The sequence below is a fragment of the Mastacembelus armatus genome, chromosome 8 (assembly GCF_900324485.2).
Source record: "Mastacembelus armatus chromosome 8, fMasArm1.2, whole genome shotgun sequence".
Lineage (NCBI taxonomy): Eukaryota > Metazoa > Chordata > Actinopteri > Synbranchiformes > Mastacembelidae > Mastacembelus > Mastacembelus armatus.
This window is the reverse complement of record NC_046640.1, coordinates 10,863,831-10,886,359: the sequence shown is the minus strand read 5'-3', so window position 1 is coordinate 10,886,359 and position 22,529 is coordinate 10,863,831. Positions and strand designations below refer to the sequence as shown.

General features: G+C 41.9%; 2 protein-coding genes across 2 annotated transcripts; one reads left to right on the top strand and one right to left on the bottom strand.

Moving 5' to 3' along the window:
- Window positions 1-339: 339 nt before the first annotated feature.
- LOC113141590 (disintegrin and metalloproteinase domain-containing protein 11-like) lies at window positions 340-16,725 on the bottom strand. Its single transcript, XM_026326100.1, is given in 27 exon segments — window positions 340-496; window positions 1,951-2,041; window positions 2,825-2,936; window positions 3,291-3,459; window positions 3,588-3,707; window positions 4,165-4,270; window positions 4,393-4,456; window positions 4,535-4,585; window positions 4,673-4,753; window positions 5,061-5,153; window positions 5,301-5,372; window positions 5,673-5,772; window positions 6,316-6,367; window positions 6,944-7,034; window positions 7,712-7,796; window positions 7,918-8,084; window positions 8,305-8,376; window positions 9,673-9,869; window positions 10,199-10,259; window positions 10,397-10,460; window positions 10,595-10,677; window positions 12,774-12,840; window positions 13,216-13,292; window positions 15,338-15,528; window positions 16,308-16,405; window positions 16,407-16,471; window positions 16,473-16,725. Coding segments are annotated over 27 exon segments (2,481 nt in total). The 5' UTR covers window positions 16,509-16,725; the 3' UTR covers window positions 340-480.
- Window positions 16,726-19,099: 2,374 nt separating this feature from the next.
- Window positions 19,100-21,398, top strand: 42sp43 (P43 5S RNA-binding protein). Its single transcript, XM_026324418.1, has 9 exons — window positions 19,100-19,234; window positions 19,367-19,467; window positions 19,541-19,637; window positions 19,784-19,872; window positions 20,115-20,188; window positions 20,380-20,460; window positions 20,581-20,810; window positions 21,004-21,057; window positions 21,138-21,398. The coding sequence occupies exons 1-9, from the start codon at window positions 19,100-19,102 to the stop codon at window positions 21,396-21,398; spliced, it is 1,122 nt and encodes a 373-aa protein (XP_026180203.1).
- The last annotated feature ends 1,131 nt before the right edge of the window (window positions 21,399-22,529 follow it).

Sequence of the window (22,529 nt, the reverse complement as noted above, 5' to 3'; positions counted from 1 at the left end):
TGGTAAGAGAGTGTGGAGACAGGCAGGCAGGCATTGGAAAGACATGCCTAATATTCAAGACGTCCACTGCTGATATGTTCTTTAGACTGTCTGAGATGTGAGGAAAGGAGGTACACAGACGCCGAAGCACATTCTTAGAGCCATCGGACTGGAGGAAGACCCTGGTGCCTCCCACAGGGAGAGCCACCTGCTCGCTCTAGGTGTGGCCCGGACACAATCCTCAGTGGTCTGCTGGCAGCAGACACGATTATGGTTTGGCTGGTATGGTGAGAGGAGCTCCACAAGCCCAGAGGAGGACGGAGCCCGGCAGGAGGACAGACAAAAGGAGCAGACGGGAGCATGAAGGAAACGGTAATCGGAAGAAGTTTGGGAAAGGAGTGGAAGACTTTTTTTTGTTCCTCTCTTCTCCGATGTGGAAACGACACAGTGTGAGGAGGAAGACAGGAGTACACAGAACATACAGATGGAGAGACAGACATCTTATCCTCCGCCAGATCTGAAAAAGGTAAAAAACACACACTATAACCAGGAGGGAAAAACACTGATGCCTGCAAAGCAGTCTCTGGAATGGCACTGGAGACAGGGAGGGTTTTTTTTTTTTTTTAGCAAGAATTAAAAAGGGATGAAGCATTGGTGCTCTGTGGGAGTGAATGTAGGGGTAACTGTGGATGGATGAGTATATAGCCATGGACTTGGAACAGGTTGTGCAGGACATCACATGATCAGGGTTATACCTTCCTCTCCGAATGTTCCTGCATCCCATGAGCACGCATTGAGAGAAAAAAAACACAATGTCAAGATATATCAATAGCAGTAGCTATATTGCTAAAGCTAATGATCTTGCATTGCATTACATCTCAAGGAAAAGATAATTCTGCATTTAAAGCATAAACAGTTGAAATTATAAAACATTGAGATAAAACATGAATTGTTTGATTTATTGGCTTTGATGCTGAACTGATTATATTGTGTGTCAGTGTCAGGAAACATAAATCAAACAATGACTCAGGCAGTCATTCAATCCACTGTTCATCTATGGGTCTTTTCCAAAATCTTTCTTGCAGGATTATATAAATGACATTGCATGCAGAAATCATAGCACTGACCTCCTCATTCCAATAGACTGACAGGGATCTACACCAAACACTATTACAGTAAGTCAGAAATCTGACCAGGAAGAGAAACCTCCTAACAGCTCATGCACACATGCACAGACATTTACCTCTGGCCCTAAAAGGACTGACTAAATGTATCCAAATTGCTTTTCACTTAACCAGGCTTTTCATCATCTCCAACTACCTCACGAATGTAAGTGTGAGTAAAGTAGGAGCCATCCTTTTAGGTCAGAGAATAAGGAGTGAACAATAAGCATGCACAAGTGCAACAGTACATAAGAAACACAGCTACGGCATGTGGGGTTAGGATGCTGCTCACAGCAGGAAAAAAAAAAAACAGAGCAATGCAGGCTGAAAGCGCACCATAGGTAAAATCTATTTTTTAAGTTGCTTGAGTTAATCCACTGTAACCACAAAGGCTTTCATTACTAGACAGACAGGATTGGAGATGTGTTAGAGTGAAACTGCAGTTGTGGCACCAGTGGAGTAAGAGAAGCAATTCTGTAGTTCTTTGTAGAAAAACTTCTCATTCCTGCCCTAGAATAACTACCAAATGCTAAGAAGGGAGGGGAGGTGAAGCAAAGGTGCAGGATGGAGCTCAGAGTAGATTAAAGATTTGCTCAAAGTAAAGAAAACAATCGGTGTGTGTGATGTGTCATACACAGTTTGATGCCAAAAGCAGTTCAAGCATTTGCATGTCTCAGGCTTGACTCCCCATTTCCCCTCCCTGCGCTGGGTGATGACTTGCAAAGGGGCATCTATTTACAGTGGGAGGGGCAGGGGGGTCCTTTAGGTAGAAGCAGACAGGTACACAAAGGCATGCCAGAACTCTTACTTAAATCCCCATCCTGTTCCCCCTAGGACTATAGCTGCCAGAAGAATAGCACCTGCGATGGACCCTATTATGATATTGGTGCCACTGGGACCTGCGCAGAGGAAGGAGGAAGGGTACGGAGGAGGAGGAGGAGGAAGGGCAGAAACAAAACAACACCACTAAAAAAAAAAACACACGTCAGAGGACAGCATCAACACCGTACATCAACAACATCAACCAGAGAGAGTGATAGGCAGATGGCAAAATACCTGCAGACAGAAAGAGATGAAGGGGGAGAAGGAGGAAACCAGCACATGAGGTGGAGGTGGGAGAACAGGCGGGTGAGCGAGGGAGGTCAGGGAGACAACAGTTACGAAAAAAATAAAATAAACATAGGAGAGAATGTTTATTACTTTGTTCTCATTCCCCCTCTCCTGCTCTTTCTGCGGATCACCCTCTTGCTCAGGGTGGCTTTGGCTTTTTTGGCCCTATGAGAGCAGCTGCTCAATTGCTCTGTGTCATTGGCAGACTGCAAGAAAGTAAGGAAGACACTTACTTACTATGCAAGACATACAGTACCACCATACTAACAACACACGCACACTAACATACTGTACATGCACATATGCTCTAGTAGATAAATGTGTCTCAACACAAACCCACACACTTCTAACACTGAAACCACCACGCAGCAGGAAGAAAAACACTGTGGTCTGAATGCTGATGTTAACTTTCTCACTATTAGCAGGTGAAGCGTTCTTTGTGTTTGAGGACACGTTAGTGCGTTCTGCGTCAGTACATAGAGAAACTACAGTGGTGATGGTAGAGACTATGAGGGGGAGCATGAGAGGCAGACAGAAAGAGAAACATCAGTAGATTCAGAGCAGCTAAGGACCTTTTTTCTCTGGACCCGTCGGGACTGTAGGCTCAGGGATGGGATCAAAGACGCTGCAGTCCTTCCCCGTGTAATCCCTGTCACAGATACACTTCACCTCATTACTGCAGGTCTGTGAAATACAGAGAGAGAGAGATATGAAAAATTGAGTGCAGTACCTACTAATGGACAGAGATGAGCACAGAGATAGGAAATCCATGCTCAGGCATTATGGATTTTGTGATTTGCAGGTCAGAAGACATCTAAGAATCAACTGGGTAGAAATGGATGGAAAAGTGACAGCTTCTTACACATCTAGGGGTCATGTAACTATTGTTTCAACAGCATTTCTATAATAGCACTTCATCATGGTCTGTATTAGTTTGAACGGTTTCACATGTCCAATTTTAACATATATGTCAGAATGTCTAGGACAATTATTGAATATGGGTAAAATGGTGGTTTAGAAATTCCTTTGTTTTTTTACCCCGTGGTCAGAACAAATGCGTCCAAAGTGAGATCCTGGACAGGTGCTGAGATTAAATGCCGCCACAGGGAGGCAACGTCGCTCCAAACACATCATGTTGGGACCACAGGGAGTGCCATCCTCCACATAGCCCAGATCAGATCCGTCCTCCAGCAGAGCATGGCCGCCTCTGAGTGAAGCATGCAAATACGTCAATTGGGAGGGAGAAGAGATGCAGAACTACACATTTAGGGAAAGGGTGTTCAGGTGTTATACCCTTGTTGGCTGTAGCACATTGCATGGATGTGACACACTCACCTGCAGTCCAGGTACTTGTTCTGGTGGTAGAGGGTGAAGCTCGTCACCTCACCCTGCAGGTCTCCGAACTTGGGCTTCATTGTCATGTTGGCACAGAACAAGAAGCCGCACAAAACATCCCTAAACAGGAAGAAGCAAATGACTGAGAACAATGCACAGCAAATGTGTCCTAAGCTCACATTATATTCCACTTCTTTTCATTTTCAAAAGTCAAGAGCACCTGATCTGGACCATTTGTGAGTGATCCAGTTATAACAGGATTTCTGGATTCTATGCAACAAAAACATCATGCAACCAGGTGGCAAAAATGAAGACTAATATTAACACATATTATACTATACAAGCATAGGTGATCCAAAAGCTACATGTTCGTGTTTTTAATTAGTGAAGCATGACACGTTGCTGTTTTGGCTATCCACATATGTAGTACTCAGTAACACAAAATAACTATGTTTTCATGTTTAATGAAATTATGTTTTAAATGAAGACAATCTTCCCCTTTCAGGACACATTTTGCCCAAAAAAGAGAAACGCACTCTTATTTTTCTGAAAAGGGACTAAAGGATGTGTAACTCACTGTTTGTTGCACTGCAGCCATCCCTGGCCTTCAGGACCTGGACCACAGTTGCCTTTTTCTGTGCCCTCTGCATTCAGCTTCTCATAACAAAACCTGTCTGCTGAATCTGGGAGGGAGAATAAGTATTTTTTTTTTTTTAGATTATAGCAAGAACAGTGGGACTGCAACATAACATAAATATTTCCTAGTGAAAGAGGTGGCGTCCCTATACACGTGTGCTCTACTTACTATAACCCCACAGTCCCCTGCACTGTCCATCACGAGTCCTGCATCGTCCACCATAGCATCGGCCCTGAAGAAATGAGACAATAATCAAGTACATATCACTGTGAGCTGCAGAGTATTAAACACAGAAATAATCAACCCTTACCTGACTATTATCACACATGTAGCCGTCCAGCTTGTGGACATTATGGGGGCACTGCAAAAGAAGAAAAAGTACATAATGTTCTGGATACTCTGCTCAGTCCCCCCCCCCCCCCCCAATGTCACATACAGTCAGCTCTACCTGGCTGGAGTCACCGGTGCAGGTCTCTGGGATATCACAGTCATTTACAGCATCTCGACACACCACGCCTCTCTGCTCGTACTACAACATAGGAAAATGTTTGGAATAAAGTATTTTATTTCTTTTAGCTTAATGAGCAAAACTACAGAAACTGAACGCATAAGATTGTATTGATACAAAAAAATACACACAGAAATAATGTTACTCATTTTATCTCCAGTCATTTCTATTCTCAATTTGCACCTCTAATTATTTTAAGAAAATGGAAATGAAACAGCATATTATGCTTAGCATGTTTTCATTGCTAAATATTTCTACTTTGTCTAATAAAAAATAAAAAATAAAAATACAATACTAATTTTATTTCCTATTATACAGACTGACTCACCTTGCAGCCACTGCAGCAGAGTCCATTACTACACATGGCATCATGGGTAAGTGTGCATTTTTTACAGCAGGCTCCTCCGTTACGGGCACACTCCTGCAGCCACAGACATAAGAACAAATGTTCAGTGCTGTTCCAGAAAACATCACCACCTCCAATAGAAACAGAATACGTGGAGGTGCTGTCCATCTGTGGCAGGTTGAAGCTCTGGGTTTTGTGCATGACATCAAACCGGGTACTCACCACCTGGGATCCACAATCACACTCTTCCCCTGGTTCCACAAAGCCATTCCCACACTCTGGAGGGTCTAATAGCTGCAAGACAAAGAGAGAGACGCATATAACAACATATATATGGGGAGCCAGATTAGAGATGAGATGAAGTCTGTCAGTAATATAGAGGTAATTTGACAGATCTGATTAGAGGGACACTATGTGAAGCAGGAGTACAATATACAATATATAATATATATATTATACAGTCCCTTAAGTAAATGCATAATTTGATGGAAATGCATTAGTAAATATATAAATAAATATATATATAAATATAAATAAATAAATGCTCAGAGGTGGCTCCTGCCAGCACATCCTACTTCCCCACATGGCCCTCACCTTGTTGGGCTTGTTGAAGAGGCAGCTCCCACCCCCTTGGAGCAAGAACTGGATGTACTCATCAACACTGCAGCGAGAAAACTTTCTGGGCAGATAGTATCTGTATTCATACACAGACACACACACACATACAGACGGACAAAATATTTAGACCAGGACATGACAAAAAATAAAAAAAAATAAAAATAAAATCACACAAAAAACAGCACAATGTCTTTCTGCCAGTAAGGAATGCCAGATCCACTGTGGGTGTCTTTGCCATTACTTTGCAATCTGACAGCAATGTTACCATCTGTAGTAAGATATTCCTGAAATGAAGAACTGAAATGTGTATTGTTCCATCTGGTAAGGAGAGCCAAATCCAAATCACTCATCTAGTAAATACTTTTAATTCAACATTTGTAATTCTTTCACAGTAGTTGGCATGCTGAAATCTGATTTTTTTAACAAATGTACTAATGTATCAAAAACAACTGTGATTATCACCAGCTTGGCTCAGTGAGAGCTGAGTAAAGGTCAGAGCATCCCTCTTTTGCAGGTGTTTGAGGGAGCACGACAAGAGAACAGTCCTGCAGTTAAATCATGTCAACAGAGAAGAGATGCATTTTACAGCATGTTTTGCTTTTTCGTTCTTCACATTTACCCTGTGTCTTCCATGATGCAGCCCAGCCAGGCATCTGGGCACCTGCAGTCTCCTGTGAAGAACAGCAGAAATAAGAAAAACAGAGGTGAGAGGGGGGGAAAGGTGGTGTAATAAATCCAGGGAAAACAATAAAATGATGATCACCGCTTACAACCTAAGCTGTGACACTTCACATGCTGCAGCAAGCCTTGAAAAACTGATTTATGTTGCAGAAAGCCTGTCTATACACCAGACACCTTACCCAGTGACAGCTGCATGAGGTCTATAGAGTGTACACTCAGCTCTATAGAGTGTACACTGGCATTGAATAATGGACCTCAGGTCTCTTAGATATTAATCACAGAGCCCGTTGCTCAGTGGCAGCACTACTCTAAGTACCACCATCACCTTGGTGGATGCAGGCGGCTAATCACCCAATTGAGGAGTTTAATTACAGAAGAAAACTGCCGGACAGGGATATCAACAACCAACGCTCTCAAATATCCCCCACACTCAGCTATCAATCCCCTTCATGGTTATTGTGTTCTGCCTTGATTATTCCCTTGGTGATCTTAACTCCTCTGTTTTATTCTGCTCAAATGCTGGTTTATTAATCTCTGTCTTTTTTTATATTTTCAGGCATTTTTACCTGCAGAGTTACGTGCATTGTTCCACCTCATCCCGATGTTCTGGCCAAGGCTCTGGCATAAAGTGATGGCCATTGCACCAACATTCCCATACTGAAATGAATAGATACAGAATCCATATATGAGTTTATTTATGAGGTGGTAAAAATATTAATATATATTACTATAATATCATCCTGCAAGAAACTCAGATTGCACCAGTGGGGATGTATTGGAAGCAGAGGGACAGCTGACCTGGCTCTATCTGTCACATCTTGTTTATTTCCCATGTATTCAAAAACACTTACTAGAAGTAATAAGGTAGTGTTCAGTCCAGGCTCGCTGTTTCTCCCCGCTATCAGTCTGAGTCTTGCTGAGTTAAGCAAACCACAGTCTATCTTCAGCTACATATTTACAGTAAGTATATGAGTGGTATCAATGGATTTTCTCAGCTAACTCCTATCAAGAGAACAAAAAAAGTGTAATTTTCTAAATGTTAAATAATTTCAGGTGAAATGGACAAATCTTTATGATTGAGTCCTTTCAGAATTTCTGTTGCTCAGATTTAAAATAATAGTAATTTAAAGAAATATTTGACTTTGATTTAAATCATTCATATTCAATCTTTACTAACCAGGGGTTTAATTAAACTCTACAATGAAAGTTGGGTTATAATTACAATGTTAAGGCTGAATGTGCACAAACAGTGAATAATCTGAATCTTTAATTTAATTAATAAATTAATCCTTGATGATATAACAGCTAATGTAACCTTTTCATATTCTCCTCACCTCGTTGATGCCTCCTCCTCTTGTTAGTGAGCACACTCCTCCTGTGTAGGCCGTCCCACTGCGGCTACTGTGAAATGTACGCCCTCTGGGATGCACAGGAAAGATCTCATGATATAAAATAAAACTTAAACCATCGTCCAAACTTTGAGCTTTAATTATTTTCATATTAGATTTTTCATTCGTTATTCGTTTTCTAATCTGCTTACGAGAAAAGATGGACCACATCACTCGTCTCTTTGATGCTGTCCTTTCTGTACTTCATGAAGTTCTGCAGCGTTATCAATGGGTCTTCCACTACCGGCATCATATTTTTAGAGGTCCAGGTCTCCATGGCAACCAGTACAATCCTCGTGTTTAGCTGTTCCTTGTAGATCTGGGGACCAAAAACGCCTGTCAGCCTAGTGCTGGGTGTCGTTGACTTAACACCTGTGCTGTGAACAACTTGTACATGAAGGACTGAGCCTGAGCTGTCTGGGACAAAAAAAATATTTCTAAACCTGGGAATGAACACTCAGTCTTTCTTGACAGGTGGTGGTCTGTGTATGCAGAGTTTTGGAGTAGGAGGATTATAGACCTACAAGCAAAGAGCTTACCGCATCTGCCATGTTGACCACTGCTTTGGCGAAGTTTTTAGTTTGGCTGCTTGAGAGACGCAACTGTACAAACTGTAAAGAGACAAAAATACACAGATGGTGTTAGAGAAGGATCAGAAAGATGCTCACACATGTGCACGCACAAACACAAACACATGATGTTGTAAGGACATCAATTTAAGGAATAAGTTTAAAGGAATGCAGCCCTAATTTTCACGTCCTACTTGCATCAGCAGTCCACTCTCTTGGCAACTATCTTTATAATAAGATTACATGCAATATACTCTATGCACTGTGTGCATATTTTGAAATCCATCCATCCATCATCTATACCCACTTATTCCTAACCAGGGTCACAGGGATCTGCTGGAGCCTATCCCAGCTCTCTTTGGGTGAAAGGCAGGGGTACACCCTGGACAGGTCCCCAGTCCATCACAGGGCCACATAGAGACAAACAACCTCACACACTCACACTCACTCCTATGGGCAATTTAGAGTCACCAATCAACCTGACATACATGTTTTTGGACTGTGGGAGGAAACCAGAGTACCTGGAGAAAACCCACACAAGCACAGGGAGAACATGCAAACTCCACACAGAAAGGCCCCTGATGGGTTTCAAACCAGGAACCTTCTGGCTGTGAGACAACAGTGCTAATCACTAATCCACCAAAATAGACACCAATCCCAATTCCTTTAATGTACTATAAGGTCTGTAAGATGGAGAAACACTTCTACCGTTGTTAGCAGGTACAGTGTCAGAGGTTGATTGAAAAGTACATTACATTACTGGTACTGTGACATTACTGGCACTCAAACCCCTTCAGTACGAGGAAATTCAATATCACTGAAAGAAAAAAAAAAAAAAACTGCTAAATACTTCAGTTCAACTACAAATTTATATTTAGCTTAATTCTCAAGTCCATTCAGTTCTACATCATAACCATGAAACATCAGCCACTTATTTAATGAACATCCTTATCCTCATACTGCAAAAGTACTTGCTTCTACAAGTAGTTTTAAAATCTGCACTCAGATGAGGACATATAACATTTGTACAATATCTTTATATCTGAGGGCAGCGTTAACAGTTTGCCTTCAGTAAACATTCTAATGTCAGTGCCTATGTGACCTCTATAAGGCTTTTAACTACAGAAATAGCATATAAATGCATGTATATGACTAACGATGTCATAGCATTTTATCTGCTGAAGTTATGAGTATTTAGTGTAGCCTTTTGTATTAGTTCCAGTACCAGGGCATATGTGCATATGTATATCAAACAACTGATAACAAGCAGGTGACACATCTGAAGCTGTGTTTATATATGGCTCTAATGATTAACAGCAAATTGTGCTTTTAACTCACCATTTCATTGTCATTGACCACCATCAGCTCAATATATTTGGTCTCAGTCTGGACAGAGGGCTTGCGAACAAATCGCTTGGATCGCCTCAGCCCCCCAGACACCTGCTGCTCCTTCGTTTGGTCTGGTCTCTTATCATCATCATCATCATCATCATCATCACCTCCTCTGCTATCCCACTCACTGTCCTCTGTGCAGTCTGGACACACAGAGAAGACGAGTTGCACGCAGTTAAAGGAGTATTACTTTTTACTTCAAGCAGGTTACAGTGCAACAAATTACTACTATTTGCCAAAAAAATAAAAATTAAAAAAAACAGTACAATTATCTCCCCATCTGAGCTCACTAAATATTATACCACATTAAATTATTTTTTCTGAACTGTATTTGCTCACCTTAATTCCTATCTTTTTAATATTGGTGAAAGGGAAACTCTTTGTGTTAGAGGCTTGTTGATCTACAACACCAACTATACCCATGTACTATTAAGTTAACCAAAAAGTATTTTGATATGTGAGTGAAACGTACCTGGGCAGTGGGGAGGAAGTCTGATATCAGGCATCCTGCAGATTAAGTGAGCACCATCATCCTATAGGAGCATACATCCAGATGACAGATACATTAGGGCCTAAAAACCACAAACTCAGACACCACTGAACTCTCTGTCATCCTGGTCAAGAATAATTCAATAACCATCATTACCACGATGATCCACTGACTATTTACCTGATTGCTTCCATTGCGAATGGGCTCAATACCGTAAGAGAAGAAGCCATCAGAAAACATGCCACTGAGAAACAAAACATTAAGATGCAGAGCAGAATGGGACATAAAATAAAATGACCAGACCTATAGTCGACATGCAGTGTAACTAGTTTTAGATGTTACAAAAAGCAGTAAAAAAAAAAAGGTTTACTGGCTCACCACAGGCCATGGCAGGTGGAGACAGCTGCCCAGGACTCTGGTAAATCTCTTAACCTCCCCTGGTAGTAGCAGTGTTCCCCTCCCTGTGGACACAATGCACAATGTTTCATAAAAAGAACCACTGACATACTTCAGGTCTGACAGGCACACTTTCATACTTCACTGGATATGTGTCAGCTCTGAGGAAAAACCTCTCACTACCTGCATATGCGACTCCCCTCTCACTCTTACCCCACTATGGTATTCATGGCACAGTTTGTGACCTACTTGTGTCTTATGCTCTTCTCTGCTCTACTGACAATAGAGGTTGTGGTAGAGCCAGGGCTGTTCTGGTTCCTAGGGATGCCGTCTGTAAACTGGTTCTCAGTTTGTAAGCATTTAGTACTTATAGTGAGGACGACTGGATCGGAAAGTGTGGTTTTGGTGTTTACGGTGCATGTCGGCGTTTGACCGAGGGCCGAGCTCAGCTTCTCCACACACAGAGTGGACAGCAGACCAGAGAGTTTCTATGAGATAAAATGCTTTCAAACCTCAACCCAATTTTAAAATGAATTAGTCCTCTGTAAGCCCCTGCATGTCATACACACAGTATGTTTAATATTTAAAAAGACTCAGACCCTTCACAAGAACCTCCTCAATGAATTAACATGCATGTTTCCCACACAGATCAGAGTATAACATGGAGCAACCATAAAATAGGTAGGCTGCGACTGAAAGACGCAAGATAAAATAAAAAAATTTTAAAAAAAGAATTCTGCTTTGCTCTTTTTTGTCTTTAACAACCTTGACTATCACAACAGAGCACCAGCTTTCATCTCCTGCTAGCACTTCTCCAAAAATGAGCACACAGCTTCACAAGGTCACAGTGGTGAAGATGAACCACCAGGAAAGGTGAGGAAAGTGAGAAACACTGGTTCACTCAGATCAAATGGAGTTCAGCAGGGTGTCTCAGGATCACCACGATTCTCAGGCAAATAAGGCCTTAACGCTCTGAATAGAAATAAAAGCATTTGGATGACGAAGATCAGTCTGGTGACGTGCTTCCCTGAATGCATCACTCCAGCAGCGTCCAGCATCAGCATCAGAAGCATCACATGAGCCCTTCATCCAGCTGAGCGACAATCTGCCCTGACTACAGGTCTCCATTCCCTGTCTCTGCAAGCCTCCCCCCCCCCCCCCCCCCCCCACCACTAAGGGAACAACCCTGTTTGTCTATACTCTTCCAAATTTCATCAAGATCATCTTGTTTTTGATATTAAATGACAATTTTATTCCTCATATTCCCACCTCCTTGGTCCTGATCTTCCCTCCCTCTCAACCTTCTTTCATTCTCTTTGCTGCCAAGAACTTAATGACACTGCTGAGCTAACTGGTTGCTATAGAAACAGGCTTGTGATTGGTCAGAGAGACTGAGGGAGAGTTTGTAACGATAGTGGATGGGGACATGGAGAGCTGTCTGGGTGGGTGGGTCCTGGGGGTACACTGAATAACACGTTTGCACACACAAAAAATATATATAAACATATATATATATATATATGATATATATATCCTGGCTAGCAGAAAACAGTAACATTCCTCTAGTTTGTCAATGTTTTATTTATTTCCCTGATATCTCTTTATGATTATTTCATTTGGGCTTTTTTTTCTTGGCTGTCTGATAAAAGGCTACAGTAAAGATGCATGCATACATGCCACTGACAGGCAACCTCGTGTATAATATGCCCCGCACTGCAACATCCACTATCCAAACATGGTATCTTATGTTTGAAGCAAGAGAGCACACAACAGACTTTCCATAAATAGATGAAACAGGAAAATCTGATCGAACTGTAAACCTTTGAATAAAACATCATGATCACACCTTAGAACAAAAACATGACTTTAGTCAAGCACATCTGCATTAGATGACCTTAAAATATTTATATAAGACACGGGAATTATGTTGTACAGTGATCTCTAGGCCATGTGAGGCACTAGGCTACATCTAACTAACAAAATTTTAAATCAATTCTAAGATCCAGTGACAAGAGAACCAGAGTAAAACATAAATCTCAGTTTCCCCAGAATGCTGCACCACCACAATCATCTCACTAAAATGGTGCTTTCTATGTTTTAAAAGGCAATTTCTCTCAGAAACCTGTCAGTACGCATCCCCATCCCACGCAAACAATCTTACCACAGACTGTGAGGGTGTGCCATCTTGGTTAAAGTGCCGTTCCACATATTCTGAAGACAGGAGGTGACTAAAAAGAGAGAGAGACATCCCATGAATGTCTCTAACAGTGTTTTATTTTTACCTTGTAATCAAAATGGGTTTCAACAAGGATATTTTCCAACACTCGCTCTCCATTCGAATGTATTTCACAAACTCATTAACATGTGGTGTTAACAAAATCAGTAGAACCTCATAAACATCCAGCAGTGTGCATCTGTGTATGTGCCACATTGATATTCCCCATCTTGTCATGTAACATAATAGAGGCGCTAAGTGCATTTGCTTAAGTGTAGGGAAATGCTAATGAGAACAGCTGCAGTAAATTAAGAGCATCCACTGATACAAGTGTTTTAAAAAAAAAAAAACCAAAGCAGATCTGATGAGTTTGGACCGTGATACCAACTGGTTTAGCTCCAGCTCCATAGTGAAGACGTGACCAAAGGCTTCCACTTGAAAACAGCTCTGCGCCAAGTGGACGGGCTGAAACACACAAAAGAGAAACTAATTTGTTGATAAATTAAAGTGTAACAAAACAACTGCGGGTAAGTGTGTCGCTCTGTAAAAGCCAGAGCGTGATTTTGAAAAAGTTCCATGAATAATTCAACAGAATCGATAGTGTGTGCACTCTAAAAAGCATCTCAGCAACTGAAACATTATGATTGATAAAGTCCTTATTGATTGACATTGGCCTGCCAGCTTTTAGGTAGATATTACTGCTAGAGGGCTATGGCCGCTTAAAAACTAAGCTGTTTTCTGTGATATAGGTAGCAGAGAGGGGCTTGACAGAAGGAAGGGAGGAGGAGGAGGAGAAAACTTTGCTGGTATCATCTATATTCAGCTGTTGTGTGCCAATGTCCCTAATGGACAGCTGCCAGAGCTGGGGAGGTGAAGAGACAGCAGGGCCTGGAGAGAGAAATCTACTGCAGACTAAACAGTGTGTCTCTTCAGCAGCTCTGAATGTGCCAGCATGACTTTGATCTCAGTCTGGAAGAACCAGGCTGCAGTGAATCACTGGGCTTTTACAATAAAACGCAATACTATCAAGGAATTATTACCTCCAGTGAGTACGGACAACAGATCCTTTACTGCTGTCTTGAAGAAGATCAAGCATGGTGTCCATCAGTGCTGTCTCTGTACCTGGGTCTCACTTCTTTAATCGAACCACATCATTCTTTTCTCTCTGAATAGATCCAATCCTCTACAGAAATTTTAACTTGAAATTAGAATTTATTAATTAAAATTAATTAAATTGTTGATTATCTAATAAAAAAAAATTCCTCACTAATATATTTCAATAATATTAAATTGGTCTCAAAATAGATGCTTTTCTTTGTGGATTTAGAACTGAAGATTTAGAAAAGAAGACCAATGATTAACAAACACCACCAATATTAGACAGTGTATTCACCCACTGAATCAACTTTTTATTCTAAACTATTAAAACTGATCTTATATTGTGCAAATTAGTTTTATAGTAAAAGGGACCCCAAAATGGGACACAACAGGTAAAGTGAAATAACCACATCAGTAAGGTAAAAATGCCACCTCACCTATTTTCAAAACACCATGATGCAACAGAAAAGAAAGAAAAAAAGTTCTAGCTGCTTCTAAATTTATCTTCATTCTAAGAGTCTTAAATATTTTACAGAACAAAAAATGGTAGAGTGTAGACAAACACCTCAAACAGGAGCTGCTGAAACCTCATCTACTTTAACACCGACATTCATATTCTCTATAAGCCTTCAGACACGTGACTCTAGTGCGCCTAATGTACTCTCATAACTACAGCTTTGAACTACAGCTTATCAGCAGACAGGAGACCAAGCAGGGATGGGGGTGCTCGAGCCTCTTGGCCCATACAGTACTTCTCACATAAGCCTGTTTCATAATTAATGGGGACATACTTCAGCACACCACTGAATAATAAAGAAGTTGGGGTCTCAGCACAGCAGCTGAATGATGGGATGTGATGACTGTGCGAAGATAAGAACCACTATACATACACACACACACACACACACACACACACACACACACACACACACACACTTAAGTGGCTCTCTGCATTTACAGCAATGCTTGCTCAGCATACAAAGCAGATTAGATGGTTTTGATTTCAGAACATGTTGCTAGAGGTTCCAAAAACAAATGGCTCTAAAATAACTTTTCTATTTTCTTTCATGCATCTGATGTTATTTGGGTCAACATCACAAAGAGAGGAGACTGCTGCAGGACACCACCCTGCACTATATATGTCGGTGTAGCAGGAGCCGCATGAGCAGCAGAGAGCTGAGTGTTGCAACAGACTTGGTGCTGTCACATGCATACATCTCCACAGACACTTTCTACAGTGCCATGAACGACAGTGAGTCTGCGTTAATACGGATGCATGCCGAGCTCCACGCTCAAGACGCACAGATTATTATAAAAAATGACCTACACCTAATTACAGAAATGAGCCTTCCCAACATGAAGACCATTAAGAACAGAGGGAAAAAGGTGAATTATTCTGTGTCTCAACTTACAGAAGCTTCCCCAGTGATGTTCTTCACCCTGGTACCCAAGTAGCCATGTGCCATTTCGTCCTCCGACTCGATCTGCTGCACCAGCCGCTTCGGATAGGTGACCTCAGTTGCAGTATCCTGGCTGTCCTGCCGCCCCACTGGGGTAAACCAGTCCCACATGTCTCCATCTTGGACCGAGCTGCTGTCAACACCTGTGTGTAGTACAACAGGGACACTCTTAACGTAGGCTTGTGGGCGTGGCAAGGTAGGGGCACACCTGAGCCTGCCTAAAAATGACCCGGCAGAGTTTTATTATGGAAAAAAAAAATGGTGGAAACTGATTTGGCCTCTACAGGTGATACATTTTAAACAAGCCACACTGTGAGCATCCAGAGAAGGGGTTTTTTTTTTAGGCTTGATCTCATGGCCTAATTTAAGACATTGGACAGTTAATGTTTTAACTCACTGCTTTAGTGAATTAAAAATTAAGTGGATATAATTAGGTAGCTCAACAACAAAACTAATGTATTAATTTATCATATGCTTAGAAACTCTATGGCAGACTGATGTCAGACATATAGCTCCACAGGGCCTATGGGCCAGGCTATGGCTTCAAATCTCAGCAATCAGGCTGAAAAAAAAAAACAGACAATATCTGTTTTGACTGAGAAGCTGCATCTTAATGATTTTAGACGTTTATTGGATAAAACACTGCTGTAAATGATTCCGTGGGTACGTTACATAGGGAACAGGCGAAAGTGCTGCGGTGGAAATGTGTTGATGCAGCAAATCTACCGCATCGGAGAGTGTTTTCAGGCCAGCAGGTTGGTTGGCACCGAGAACTCCCTACAGTAAAATCACAGCCTATACCGGGGTTGGAAAAGTGCTGGTGCAAGGGAAAAAATTGGGATGTAAAGGAAACGAAAAGGGGTGCTCCCTCTCTTAATCCAAACCCCCCCCCCCTCTCTCTCTCTTCTGTCTCTTCTCTTACCTGAGACTGTAAACCTCTCGCCCACTGCAGCAAAGACCGTGAAGCACCACACCGCCAGCATGATCTTCACATATTCCTCCGGTTTACAACATCGAGAGAGCTGCAAAATGTGACGAGCCCGACCGACGGAGGGGAGGGAATAGACCTAAAAACGCACAGCAGAAAATGACGACGAAGATCCAAAGTGAATCTGTTAAACATCTAAACATGCGCGTCCTCTCATGTCTCTGCTTCTCAGCTGCGGCCAACGCTGCTACGGACAATCTGGCTTTGCATATCAGAATAATGAAAAATGAAGCGCAGCCTGTGACGGAGATGATCGACACGGGCCTAAAGATTGATCAGTGAGGAAATACTGAGGTACGGGAGAGTGCGCACCGCGGACACATAGCTCCGCAGGGTTGCGCGGGTGCGTATGGATGAGGTCCTACGTGTGAGTGTGTCTATATGCGAATCTGCAGTATGCGGAAACGAAGGGATGTGAAGGCGAAGAGAAATGCGGCGAGGAGGACACGTGGGCTCGTGGTACCCTCCCTTATCCCGAGGAGCCTCCTCCTGCAGTTGCCATGCAGCTCTGCGAATGGAGAGGATGCGACAACCCGGCTGCTGATGGCCGAAGAAGAGCCACAGAGGGGGTTAGGCATTACCTCATGTACGGGAATGCATGGCGGAGCACCAAGGTATACTGTGACATGGAGTCTGCAGAGGATGAAGGTGTGTCCCGACCGAGGAGAAGCGCAAAATCACTGACAGATACAACCCATTCTTCATAAACTCAGTTTCTGTGGCAACCAACTCAGTTTAGGATATTTTTGTCACTGATATCTTGAAAATACCACTGCACTTTTAGATGTTACACCTTCAGATACTGTCTCTCTCTGCTGTGAAATATAGAACACACATTCAAATAAAACAATAATGATCCTACTGCTCTAAAACTATATTTACAGTGACAACTGATAAGGGATGTGATGATTGAATTGGCTTTCACTCTTGGCAGTAACATGTAGCTCCTCATATGTAGCACTTTCAATGAACCTAGTGTAGAACAACAACAACAAAAAAAAAAAGCAGGAACACAATGTTGTGTACAGAGACTTCAAAATATAGAGATAGCAAATATAGGATTTACAATAGATTTACACTGTCAACGCATTCAGTAATATAGATAAAGGTGACAAGTACTGTATGATATATGAATTCAATAACAGTACACACACACACACACACACACACACACACAGTCTCAGGCCACAATTGATTAGCTCCTTACTGGTAACCATAAATACAGATCAATGGCACAGTGAAGCTGCAGAGGTGCACTGCTCTTTGTGTTGCTGTCTCAGACCCTGTGAGCTGCAGGCTTGTTTTCTTTGATGCAGCCAAATCGTCTGCGGCCCATGCTGCTAATGGAAGCACATTGTGCACCAACAGCCCTGTCTGAATATTTTATCCACCAACCTCTGAGACTGACCGAGAGTGAGAGGGGGGTGGCAAGAGGAAAAGCACGAATCGAGAGGCAAATACATGTTCCCACTGACCCTCCTCCCAAAAACAGCATGGCTGTGAGGGTATTTCAGTTCTCTTAAACTCAAAACAGACATGTGTTCAGTATGGATTGCCCTTCATGCTAATGTGGATTAAAATATCATCACCATCAACTTCTCCACTGCCACTTTCACTGGTTTTCTTCTGATGAACACTAAATGGCTACTGATCACAAAGTGCTGACACAGGCAATTAAATATTCAACAGTGGTAAAGCTTTTTAACTATGACTGTGGCCTTGTTCTCACAGCTGTTGGGGAGAAAGCTGGTTCTGCTTCGTTTAGAGCTAAAAGTTAATTGGATCCTGTGGGGACCAGGCTATTTCAGGCAGTCTTGAATGTTTGCAATGGTCAAAGATAATCATTGTATAAGAACTACTCTATGTCCAGCTGTACAGCAGCAAAAACTCTTCCAAGATGACAGTGTCCTGAAGAAATTATCGAGTTCCCATATTTGAAATTCAACAGAGACACTGTGTCACACACTATATTTAGCCTTAATCCCTTCAGTGTAGCCTTCTGTAAAACAAATGAAGAAACCTGTAGTGTGCAGACCTAAATGCCTTGTGAGATGGAGATACACTACCCTCTACTGTGCAAACGGCTATATCACAGTTACAGCTGAATTGTGTTATTGGCAATTGTATCAGATGAACCAAAATAAAGACAAGTAGGCAGTGTAGGCAAGTGTCCTATTTTTGGATCACTTTTGGAAACAGCTACTGCACTGTACAGTCTGTACTACCCTGATTGTATTAAGTCAATAGACTGTGTCTTTCTATGAAGCTGTTTTTGACATAGACTATATAATTAATTAATTCAAATATATAATGACCTGCCATGTGTGGACAGTCCAGTTCTTTATAAAGTTTTTATTGTTCAAACTCACCTAGGGGATGATTTACTTTGAACAGCCTCCTCTATTATTCTGTGCTTTATTGTTTTTATCATGCTATTTTATCTTCCTGTCTTATTACAGGGCGTCGTTTCATTAAAGGTCCAAGTCATTTTCTAAGACTGACAGATAACGATTGTCTGGCTTTAGGTATTTACCCAGGATTCACGTTTATTTGCATACGGCTGAGCCTCGCGGTCCAATTAGGCTCATTGATTTCAGCTTGAAGTGACCTGCTGACCCGACGCTGCCAATTTGCCAATTAAGCGCCTTTAAAAAAGACGATCTGATTAATGTAGCACACTCCTCGTTACATATGTTCGGTTAACTAGTGTTTCTCTTTCTGCAAAAATGAATAGTATACAGGATGAGGAAAGTGTCGGAGGTCCGCCACGGCAGGTGTTCAGCTGCGCCCACGCTGACTGCAAAGCGACTTTCAGCAGGCAGTGGAAACTGGCAGAGCATGAGACGGCGCACTCTGGGGCGGTAAGTCAAACTGCAGTAATGGGATCCAATAATTGGCTGTGTGTTTTCTGTGTTGTGTTCACTGTTTCATGTGAATTGATATATCAGAAATATGACTTTTTTTTTGTTTTTTTTTCCAAAACATGTCCACAGCGTCCGTGTCAGTGCGCAGTTAATGGATGCGGTCGAAGTTACTCCAGGAAATCCCACCTCACGCGCCACATGCTGATTCACGAAGGGGTGAAGCAATTCAAGTAGGTCCCAGCCCACATCTGTGCTTTTTGCTCCCCTAAGCAACTACCTAGTGTTTAACTTCCCTTTCTCCAGGTGCGAGTTTGTGGACTGCTCGAAGAGTTTCTTTGAGTCGAGCCAGCTGAAAAGACATGTGCGCTTCGCCCACGGCCAGAAAAATGAGTACTTCAAGGTTTGCTTAAATACCTTAAGTTTAGCCACAAGATGGCGTCAAAACAACGCGTTTTAACCAGCAGCCAGTTTGCTTTTATAATTTGATTATTATCTATCAACCAGCTTTGTCAGTAGCCGCTTTAATACCATTTTATCCTCCCGCAGTGTAACCAGCCGGACTGCTCTCTGACCTTCAAAAAACGCAGATTGCTGAAAATGCACTTGAAGCTTCATGAAGTGCCTGTTAAGTTCAAGTACGTATTTATAATGGACTAAATCCTATGACTTGAATGTAAAATTCTGTTGCTTTGCCCTGTGACTTAATGAAATGCCTGGGATCTGTTGAGATGGGTCTATTTATGATTATGCACTTGCTGTTTTAATTGAATCTTCAGTGCCTTGAGTACAGGCCTCTAGCAGATGATTACAAGCTGTTTCTGTGGCCCCAGGAACCAGTTAAATTTATTTCTACCTTTGTTCCCTGTGGTGTACTTAGGTGCAGTAAGAATGGATGCACTGCCACATTTGACTCCCATGTTGCCCGCAAAGCCCATGAGAAGAAGCATGCAGGTTGGTTTTTCTCAGAAGGGGTCCAAACCTGTAAGATAACTTGAGTTTAGTACTGCAGCTGCCTGTAACCATTTTCGGTATTAAAGTTGATCAGTAAATAGGACTTGAATTGATTTATGGTTCAAACAGAAGTGATCTAACTTGGGATGGTTTATCTCCTGAGCCTCACTTATCTCACTTGGTCCCTACAGGTTACCGCTGCCATCATGCCACCTGCCAGGTGTTTCAATACACCTGGAAGAAACTTCAGAAGCACATGGCAAACCACTCAGGTAAGGTACACTGATCATATTACTAAGTGAGGGAACTGTCCAGGAAACGATGGTGTCCTTTTTGGCACTCCATCTCCTTGGACAATATAGCTAATCAATCTGCCTTTTTAAAATGTTTAGCCACATACACATGCCAAGTGTGTAAGAAGGTGTTCAAGAAAGCAGATGCGCTAAGAAGGCACAAACGAAGCCACGCTTCCCATAAGCCTGTGCTAGTTTGTCCTAAGGAGAACTGCCAGGCCTACTTCTCCACAACCTTTAACCTGCAGCACCACATCCGCAAGGTGCATCTCCAGCTCCTCAAATACAAGTGCTCCTTCCCCAACTGCCCACGTGCCTTTGCTATGCGGGTATGTAACAAACTTATAATTTGCACCATGCAGTTAGTTCCAATAAATAGTAATTGAGGACACTTGTGCTAAATGGGTTTGCCATTTCATGATGAACGTGAAAGAATTGCAGAGTAATTTTCATCAGTTTAACAGATGAGTTAAACTGCATCCCCTTAAGACATTTGGATTATGGCTTTGCTCTTTTCCACAGGAGAGTTTGACCAGACACTTGAATTGGCATAGTCCAAACTTCACCACTCAAACAGTAAGTCTCACATCAGCAAACCAGATGTACATGAAGTCAACTAAATTGTTCTGCTTCTCACCCATTTCTTACCCCAACAGACACGTCAGCGACCCAGCAAGTCCTGGCAAAAGCGTTTGAATAAGAGCAGTCTGCCCCTTGTGGAGGACAACTTGCATCGTCTCTTCGCCCTACGCATGCGGATCTCCAGACGTCCCAAAGTTGACACAAACCTCTCAGGCTTCTTCAGTGAAGGCAGGAGCTCTCACTTTGTGTCCACAGAAGTCAACCTGAGAAACCTGTTCAATATTGAACCACCTCATGCCTCAGAGGAGCCAGAGATTGCACCACTACAACGTTAAATGGGGAGAAATGCGTTGATTAATCTTCAGAATTTAAAGTTGGGTCTTTTTTTTTTTTTTTTTTTTTTAAATAAGTGTAACTGACATACATTAATTTCAATGTAATCATTTGTGATATTAGAATTTCAGATTGAATATTTCTCTGAAGATAACAGGTGTTGCTGGAAGTGTTTTGTAACATGGCACTTACTGACCCAATAAAATTTGTTTTTGTTCAAGAGATTTTTTTTTATTTTTTATTTTTTTAAAATAACATTTCAGTTTGAGTGTTCAGATGAGGGCTGTTGTTTCAGTAGCAGCTGCTGGAGTAGTATCATCCCTTGGACTAAGACTGGACTTAATTCCACTGGAAAGGGCTTCTGGATACTCAAGCAGCTGTTCTCCAGCCCAGAATCTCTTCTTGCTTTAGCTGCACATATTGGTTGACATTTGCTGAACATGTTGGAGTTCATTAAATATGAACAAAGGATGGCACATGACTAAGAGCTGAGTCACAGAATGTCACTTTGGGGGTGGATGAGACTTTGAACAAAGTAGCAGAAAATTTCATGTCAGAACTGTTTAGTTGAGTAGGATGAAGGTTAAGCTGTTGCAGTCTAGACTTTGGCTGTGTATATTCATACTGAGGAGTAGTACTTTGTGTGTAATTTCACCAGATGTGACCGCTAAGTTTATAGTTTAAGCTGCAACCATTTATCAATTAACATGCTTCCCCTGGTTAATCACCACAGCCTAATAATGGGTTACAGTCTAATGGTTGGTTTTCTGTGTTGGTAGGTGATAAATGCTGAAGTTGGGATTTCTGGGTAACTATAGTGTGGTCAAACTAGGGCTGTGGGTTACATTTTGGATTCTATTATATTTTTTGGCGTAGCCATTTATACAAGAGAAGTGCTATCAGAAACACCGCTGTCTAATGCAGTCACTTATGACCTCTGACCCAAGTGAGTTTCTAGTAGTTGAAAATTAAATTGTGGGTGAAGTTAAAATTCCATGGCGCTAGTCAGTGTTTTTAGAAAGACGTAGGTGTGGTGGGGTTGGCGAGGTTAATACCTATAATAAACACATTTTTCACACACCCCTGAAGGTTATGCTTTGTGAAATCTCTCTTTTTGATTAGATTTTTGATTT